The 9,371-nt window shown below is 30.4% G+C and overlaps 1 protein-coding gene across 1 annotated transcript; it reads right to left on the bottom strand.

The window, feature by feature from the left end:
• Nucleotides 1–215: 215 nt before the first annotated feature.
• LOC111915859 (probable WRKY transcription factor 57) lies at nucleotides 216–9,117 on the bottom strand. The gene is made up of 5 exons (XM_042900855.2): nucleotides 8,556–9,117; nucleotides 6,739–6,882; nucleotides 6,127–6,530; nucleotides 681–747; nucleotides 216–556 (listed from the first exon to the last, which is right to left on the bottom strand). The coding sequence occupies exons 1-3, from the start codon at nucleotides 8,930–8,932 to the stop codon at nucleotides 6,134–6,136; spliced, it is 918 nt and encodes a 305-aa protein (XP_042756789.1). The 5' UTR covers nucleotides 8,933–9,117; the 3' UTR covers nucleotides 216–556; nucleotides 681–747; nucleotides 6,127–6,133.
• Nucleotides 9,118–9,371: the final 254 nt, after the last annotated feature.

Here is a 9,371-nt window from a genome sequence, read left to right as displayed (position 1 = left end):
ATTTAATTCTTATCAGATAAAATAGTAATCCAGAAATATCTTAATTAAATGGATATAGTCAATTCGATATTTGTAATATATATGCTATATATTATATTAAGAAATTATATTCAAGGCATGCAACGATAGTATAACAATTTGTGAATTACAAATTGAACATTTAATTGAATTTCGATCTGATATTACAAAATCGCATTCTCTAATTGCACATAGAATTATAAATTTCATGCAATATCTTCTTATAGACTTTATATAGATGCTTACAATCTAACCTTCATCAAGATCTTTAACAGTAGGTAATATTTTTTTTATAAAATCAAAAACAACATTATCAATTATTATTATAATAATACAACATATACAGTAGTAGTCTTGAGATTTAATGATCTCAAAAGTGGTTAAAAATTGAGGGCGGGTGGTATAAACTACAAAGAGATAGAAGCAATTTAATTAGTGGACTCACATATGAAATGAAATGATTTCAGTGACATCATCAAAAGTTTCATTCATGTGTCTTGGTGGGATATAACTGTGGTCGATCAGTACAATAGATCTCCTGCAACCACAAATTTAAGTTTATTATTATCACAAAAAAATAACATTTTAATTATTAATGGATTGTAATCATCAAATCTTTAGCTATATTATAATGTGGGCCATTTTATATTATATCTTAATACCTTAATAGTCCATGAATTGGATTGCTATTCTCGTTTTGTTGATACAACAAAAAGAAAAAGTCGCTACCTGTAAATAAAATAGTACAAAAGAAAATAAAATTATCATATGATAATTAGAAGTAGTATATAATAATATTAAATTTTAATCCTCACCAAACATAAAGTTATGAATATCATGCATACACGTCATCTCTTCACACGGAAATTATAGTTCAAGAAAATGGTTAAGAATAAGTAGCTAGTACTTTAATTCCCCACAAGCATCTAGCCTTAACTAGGTTATATAAACACAATAATTAATACACTAAATTAAATTCAATAGTTAATTTCCCTTTTGAGATGTTAATGAAATCATACACATCAATTTATTCTTGATGAAGTTTTAACTATAATCTACCCTTTTCTCGTTAATTTTATAAGCAAATTTGTGATATATCGCTTCTAATTATCATTAAATGACGTTTTAAAACTTTAATTAGAACACTTGCATGATAATTGATAAACTTTTTGGACAAAACAAAACATAACTGTTATATCACATCATGTTTTATGATCATATATATTATACCATAGGCATGCCAACCCTAAAGATAAGACTATCTCTCACACATAAAGCATATGCCAACCCTACATATCATATAATGTTCGTATATGGCTTACAAGTTACAAGTTACAACGTATTAATTGTTCGTTTATTGTAAATAATTTATTGACATTTTAATTACTTTATTCTGTGTTTTATTTCGTATTTTTTTTTTTATGGTTTTAGTATACCTGGCGTTATATTGAAAATTGTACAGTTAAATAGAAGTCTAAATGCCACATGGGTTATATGTATAAAAATCTAAAGGGCGTGTTAAAGACACTAAAGTTAATGATCATAACTCAAACTGTAACATAATATTATTAGATATATAATAATTAAAGTAAGGTGGAAACTTTAAGTCTTTTTAACTGCACGAGTGTGAGTGACCAATATATAAATATATAAAATAAAAAGCTGCGGTAGCAAAAACAAGAGATGAAAAAGTGGCTTCTAAAATGAGCTTTTTTGATTTTGTTCTAAATATATAATCTAATCTTTCTGACTCAAATCTAGCATCATCTGCATGCTTTCTAGATGATTTATATACTATCAAATAAAGAATTGGTTCTATTTCCAGAAAAAGAAAACATCTATTCCTTTGAAAATTATATCGCCATAATCGCTTTAAGAAACTGTATACATCTAGGTTCATGACAAGTGCACCCTATTGGGAGAGAAGTCGTTAAAATAATTAAAGCCAAATTAATCACATTATGTTTGATGATTATAATTTATATTTAACTATCGTTAATTAGTACTTTAGTAGATCGAGAAAAGTTTATATGATGCTAATTAGTAAAATGGGTGGCTGTCATCGTATTCCGAAAGGTGAAAATGAAGGGTTCCAAGTAGGGACAAAAATTAAAATTGTTATGGAGGTGTTGAACACGTTCATATATATAAATATTTTGGATAGAAGAGATCTGATAATGTGGCCTAATACATACATGATATAATGTATAATCATTACAAATCAAGTTTCCTAGGACCACAGATGGACCATATATGTTGGCTTTGTAATACCACTTGTGTACAACTAGTCGACTATATATAAGGACCATTCATTTTGGCTTGTTTGTAAAGTGCATCTACCATAACTACGATCTTCTACAACATATCTTTATGGTATAGGTGTGAACTGCTTAAGAGTAAGATTCTATGTGCAATCGATTCCTAATGATGTCCCACTAGCCACACATATACACTTCATCTTAATTTTTCTTTATGGTATAGGTGTGAACTGCTTAAGAGTAAGATTCCGTGTGCAATCGATTCCTAATGATGTCCCACTAGCCACATATATATGTATACACTTAATCTTAAATTAGCATTATATTCTCATGTGAAATTCGAAACTTACAAAAAGACAATGGGACAAATTAAAGGAATACCAAGAGGCTATTGATAGTGAAATACAAGTGTTAGCATTTAACATGTAGGATGTTGTACAAATTTCCGATAATAGAAAGGTTTAATTTTTGGATGTCGTTGGATTTACAAGATAAAAGAAAAGTTGATGGCTTAGTGGAATGCTATAAAGCGAGGTTGGTAACAAAATGTTTTAATCAACAATGAGTTCATTTTTTTGATACGTTGTATCCTATTGCTATATTAGTTATTGCGAAATTGATGCTAGCCATTAAATCATAATTATTTGATGGCCTTGCTACGGTTAGACGTTATTAATGTATTCTTAATTAAATAGTTATCTTGATGAGGGAGTATGTATACATGGAACTACCAAATCGTTATATATTGGCATCAAGAGTGGTATAGATCAAAATTAATGTTGACCGATCTAGAATAAACATGGTAGGATTATGAGGTTGCAGAAATGAGGATGATGCGGTGAAGATGTGATAGAACATAGTTTGACATGATACAAAGCATGTAAATCAGAAATCCATTCGGAGTGTCGTAGATCACCAAGAAATTAAGCAAAGGAAGTTGTGGTGGTTTATACATGTCATGCAATTAGGATTAATGTGGAGAGAGTCATTATCGATGATGTAAGGGGAAGATAAAGTCTGGAAGAAACTATGAAGATAATGTAAGGTTAGACTTGAAGCAGCCGACTCTTACGAAGCATATGACCTTGTTATGAGAGTGTGAAAACTTTAAGAGTTATAGAATCGTATATGACAAACTAGGTACTAGGTTCCTTTCCATAATTTGTGACTTTTTAGGATTTCTTTTGTCTTACTCTTTTCCCATCCTTAATTTTAGCTTTTATCGATAATATCTATTTCCTCCTATACTGGAAGCTTTTATTACACGTTCAATATTTACTTGTTTACTCTTGTCCCTTCTTTACTTTCAACCTTAATATTTGTAAATACTTTATCCGTCCCAATATTATAATCTTTTGTTACAATAGAAATAGAAGTGATGTGGATTATTCAAGAATCGAAGTTGATTTGCTTTATAAAAAGAAGATCTCAATGAACTTCTATGAAATGATTTCACGGGATTCAGCCAATTGTATTGATCGTGGAATATCATTGAGAAATAGGAATCCGTGTTATCAAAGGATTTCCTGTGATTATTTCTAGTATGGAATGAGTCAATCATCCACAAGAAAAACATTAATTACCACTAACTTTATATAATAAAATGACAATTGTGTCCTTACTTTGCATTTAATGTTACATTAAATACTTAGTTGGTTAAGTAATAACGAGGGAGTATTTTGGTAAAAATATTATTTATTTTTAGAAGTGTACTATTATTTTGGGACAAACCAAAAAGGAAAGATGAACTATAATTTTGAGACGGAGGGAGTATATTTTTTCCTTTAGTCATACCACGAATTATTCTCTATCATATGTTGGAATTTTTATATATGAAGTAGAGGTTCAATTGTTTACATTGACCTCCCTTTTACCCTAATTATGAATCTTGAGTGTTATTGTTATTGTTACCAACCTCAAGAGTTGACTTTTTTCATATTTTCATTGATTCATTAGCTAAATGAGAAATTAAGTGAGATAGGTTACAAAACAACTGTATGCCATATTATCTTGTTTTCTTTTTATAGCTGGTTTTACATAGTCTAAAATCTTTGTTTTATAAAGGTTCTTGACCGTCATATGTTTCACTACTTGTTAATACCGATGATATAATACTAATAGGGCCTCTAGTAGTGAGTTTAATATAGTCTAGACAAGGATCAATGAACATTTCAAGCTACAAAACTTTGAGAAAGTTAATTAACAGTTCTTTGGTCACAAAGTTTTTAGGTCTAAAATTGGATATTTCTTTCTTAAAGATATTATTATTCTTTTGAGATTCTTATAGATGTTAGATATTTAGTTGCTAAATTAGTTCAATATCCCATGAATCCTAAAGTCAAGTTGCCCAAAACATGATACACAAGAACTTTTATTTGATCAATCCCATAAGTATAAATAGGGTTGTATGTTTACGATCTAAAATATTATTTTTTTTTTATTCACAATTTCTTTGTTTATGATCTAAAATATCTTCCATCTGTGATTATGCAATTAAGAACACAACCAAGACCAAGTTTATGTTATGCACTAATCTTACTTAACTACCCACATGTTTCAAGGGTTTCCAGGAAAAACTTAATTATACAGGTTAAAGTGATATATGGTAGCCAACTATGTCTCGTATAGATAATTGATCACTATCGTTATAATTGTACACCCTAGCTCCTTAGGGCATATAAAAGAGTGGTAAAAAAAAGTTATTTCGATTAGAAACTTTGACTTTAAGGAGATAATGTCCATTAAAAAAATATAAGAATTGAATAAGTATATTTTAATCAATAAAGAGCTAGGGTGTACAATTAAAGTTAGGGGTGGAATTTGAAGATACCAATTCATATTTTTACTAAAATGTGTATCGTACCAATTATAGTTGGTACAAAAAAATTTGTAAAACTACAGTACAATATTGGTATCAACTTGTTTGGCTATCAATAAGTTCGATTGGTACATGTTGGTAATAATATATACCAATATGTATGAGAGTTTTATGAATGATGATTTTCGTGTTCTTAAGCATTGTAAAACTTCAATGAATTTTTTTTTTTTTTTGTGTGTGTGTGTGTGTGTGTGAATAAGAGTTTTGTAATGGTTAAGATTGAAAAATCAATGCAAAATGATTTTATTAATTTCTATCATGAATTTATAAGTTAAAACGGTGAAGGAATATTAGACATGCTAATATAAGTTTAAAACTTTAAATTTTATTAATTCAATAAATGCTAATATCAAAGCTTGTAAATCATAAGCACCAAACATAGTGTGTGTGTGTGTGTGTGTGTATATATATATATATATATATATATATATATATATATATATATATATTGGTTGGTATATTATTAACATGTTGGTACTACCGTGGTATTGAAAACTATGTACCACTACGGTACCATGATTTTGCAATTGGTATGGTACTACCAATCAAACATGTTGGTTATCAAACATATTGGTTACCGATATCTTTAGTTTGATTGTTAACATGTTGGTTGGTTTTCCGTGGTACATATTTGTCAACCCTAACTAAAATGATTCTTAAGTAGGAAGAAAGAGCGGGAGGACATTTAATTTTTCAAACACTAACTATATAAACAAAAATTAATTAAATATTCTTCTACTTATTTTTCCTATTCATCCTCCTACCAACTTTAGATGAAGACAAGTATAATAAAAAATTATTAACTTTATTAAATATTAACTTGTCACAATCTTAATTAAGTATGTAGGAATATCATAGGGAAAAAAGTAGAAGGATATTTGATTTCTCATAAACAAAATCTTAATCATGTAAAGAATAGAAACAATGCAACACCTTGGAATTAAAGTGCAAGTTAATGAAGGACGTATATACCTATACATCATTGGTTGCGCATTCTGGGAGGCACAATATCACCAAGTAATCCTTGATCTACATGAGAATCTTGAGAGGATGATTGAGGTAGTTTATGAGGTATATTGTGATCTTTTGATTCATTTGATAGTAGTAATTGTGGTCTTGATTGTGAGGCACGAACAACATCCACTAGATTAGGGAAATGTGGTCTAGAATAGTTGAGTGGCTGCAAGGCTGAAGAAGTAGGGGCTAATTGTCTTGCATATGCAGTTTCATGATGAGTCATTAGTCCTCTTGGAAACCCTACAGTGTGGTGACAGTGTTGGCCTTCATATGTAGTGATTACAATTGTAGGGTCATCAGATGAACGCTCAACTCTTTTCTTCACTGTGCATTTGCTGTTTGTGCAACGGTAATAGCTCCTTCAAAAACATAATTTTGACTACATTTATTTAGAATAAACATATATATGGAGAAAGAAAAATATATATACTTTTGGGGCAATGACATTTAATGATTTTTTTAGGCATTTGTGTTTGTTTATATGGTAGCTCTTTAATTTCTTTCTTTTAGGCATTTTTTTATATGATATTCTCTATGTGTTTTGTAAGAAAAAAATATGAAAACAACCTTGGATATGGGCTATTTTTAACAGCTTTCTGCCCATATTTTCTCCATCTGTAACCATCTTCAAGATGATCAATTTCACTCTTGGTCATGAATGCAAAACGTGGCTGACGGATTTTTTTGGGTCCCTTCTTTTTAACCTTACTCCTGAAAATCATTGCAACCAACTTTTATCAGTAAGTAGATATATAGTGAATTAAAACCACAAAAAAAAAAAGCTGAATAAAACAGGTAATTCAATGAACTTTTATAAAACCGCACATCATGTTATATATATAGCTAGATTATTTAACAAATAAACGATCCAAAATCCACGGAATTATTCAAGCTATATATAACATATAATGGGCAAACAAAAGAAATCCGAAGACGTCATTGCAGAAAAGTCTACAGCTGAAAACATGGAGGGCATTTTTGGCATTTGCCCTTGAAATTAAGGGGTTGAAAAATGCAACAATATTTACCAACTACTATTTCATTAACCTCATGAACTGTCGGTAGGAGAATATTGCAATTACAGTATTAAATCAACACCAGATAATACATATATACCTCCTTAGATGTAATGGTCTATATATAACACCTTCCTAGCTACTATATATAGGGGTAGTATCATGCCATACACAAATCAAATTAATAGGTTAGTTTTGCATGTGGAGAGAACGCATTCAAAGGCCATTTTCAAAATTATGTACGCATTTATTACAACTTAATTAATATCAATAACTGTATGTTCTTTTATTATTAATCAGACGAGATAGAACAAATTATTCATTTTTTTTTTTTGAATAAAATAATGTCCTTAATTCACACTCGTGCAAGACAGCATAGAGATATATTACTTTTCATTTTTTTTTTCCCAAAACAACAAAAGAAAAGGTTATAATGAAGAAACACTGAAACGTATGATAAATCGGATCTATGATTGATTTTTCTTTTAAAGAAAAATGAACGTATGTAGCACATCAACAAGGTGATGTTTCTTTCATAACGGTTACTCATTTATGAGGGGCCACAATTGCAAAATTGGTTGATGTTATGAAACATCGACAACAAATACAATACAACTTTGATTAGATGCATTATGTTTAGTAGCTTTTGTGCAATTTTTACGGAGCCACATGTGCAATATCTAAAAGCAAAATTCACTGTCTAACGATTTTCATGTTCCTGAAATACAGACAATCATAGATTACTTATTTTAGAAAAAGCTGCATATATTATATATATATAACCTTACCTTATGATGTATAATAATTAATATTCACCATATATTAGTCATTAGCTATAAGATGATATATATAAAACGTTATACTAAACTGTCGTCATTTTATGTAAAATAGGAGACAAAAACAGCCAGCCACTGCCGTAGCGGCGGGGTTGATGCTTTCTAACTAATGGTGTTCAAAAATTGCCCTTAGTATCTCATATAATTCACAGAAATGCCATTGCAACTTGCGTGAGCAGCTTTTCGTAGCAACTTGGTTCTCTCTAGAAGGAAAATACGAGGAAAGCGTTTCACAAAATATAAATATATGATTAAAAATTAATAAAATATATTATTATTATTTTCCGGAAAAATCATAGTTCAACTTTTTCATGAAAAACAAACACTAAAAACGATTTTTTGCACTGTGAAACGAAATCCTCGTGAATTTTAATTGTTGAATTTGAGAAAAAAAATTAAGCATTGCGAATTACGCTATGAGAAATGAGAATCCGAGTTGGTTAATCACGGATTCAGAAACACTTGAGAAGAAGGTAAGATTGTTATAGTACTGTTGTCGTTTCTGATGTTACTACTACTACTACTAACTCACGCTCTCTCTGACGATGGAGGTTTACCACCGGAGGCGGCGCCACCTGAAGCCGTGGAAGTCTCAGCTCGATCCTCCGACGAACTCGACGAAACCATCGGAGTCGACATCGATACATCCCCTGCAGCCTGATCATCCACAGATCCAGTCTGCACTTGATCACTACCAACAACGCCTCCTACACCTACCTCCGGCAACGACACGTCTGAATCGATCCGATCAAACGCCGCTGGCGGTGGCTGAAAGCTCCATCCAAACTCACTCAGTACACTATTTTCTCTAACATCACTCCCGAAAAAGCTGTAATCGCCTTGGAACGTCCACGTAGGATCGGAGGAGAATCCGCCGGAGATTTGATCAACCTTATCCTTATCATCCATATACCAAATTCACGTGCAGATGAGAGCGAAATCGATCGCGTTTATCGAGCGGGAGAGAAAAAAACTCGGTCTAGGGTTTAGGTTTTAAGAGAAAGAGAGATAGAAAGTGTGTGTGTGTGTGTGTTGTGAGAGAGAGAGAGAGAAGAACGCGTAAATTCTGTTGAGGTTTTTTCTTTTGTCGACGATTGATTGGGTATATATATATATATATATATATATATATATATATATATATATATATATATATATATATATATATATATATATATATATATATATATATATATATATATATATATATATTCGATTAAATCCCCGTGTTTTTGAATTTAATTACTTTTTAAAATTTTGCTTGAAATGAAAGGTTTGGCGAAGAAAGAACAGGTTAACGATAATATTAAAAAATCGGCGTCAACTTTTAAATAGTACGGAGAAGAAG

This window comes from Lactuca sativa, chromosome 4 (genome assembly GCF_002870075.4).
Source record: "Lactuca sativa cultivar Salinas chromosome 4, Lsat_Salinas_v11, whole genome shotgun sequence".
Classification (NCBI taxonomy): Eukaryota; Viridiplantae; Streptophyta; class Magnoliopsida; order Asterales; family Asteraceae; genus Lactuca; species Lactuca sativa.
The sequence above is the reverse complement of the archived record's forward strand: the minus strand, read 5'-3'. Positions and strand labels throughout refer to the sequence as shown.

Coding starts and splice junctions, on each gene's coding strand:
- LOC111915859 (XM_042900855.2), bottom strand. CDS start 8,932: ATGGATGATAAGGATAAGGTTGATCAAATCTCCGGCGGATTCTCCTCC. Junction 6,883..8,555: donor CCTCCATCGTCAGAGAGAGC/GTGAGTTAGTAG, acceptor AATGATTTTCAG/GAGTAAGGTTAAAAAGAAGG. Junction 6,531..6,738: donor AAAAATAGCCCATATCCAAG/GTTGTTTTCATA, acceptor ATGTTTTTGAAG/GAGCTATTACCGTTGCACAA.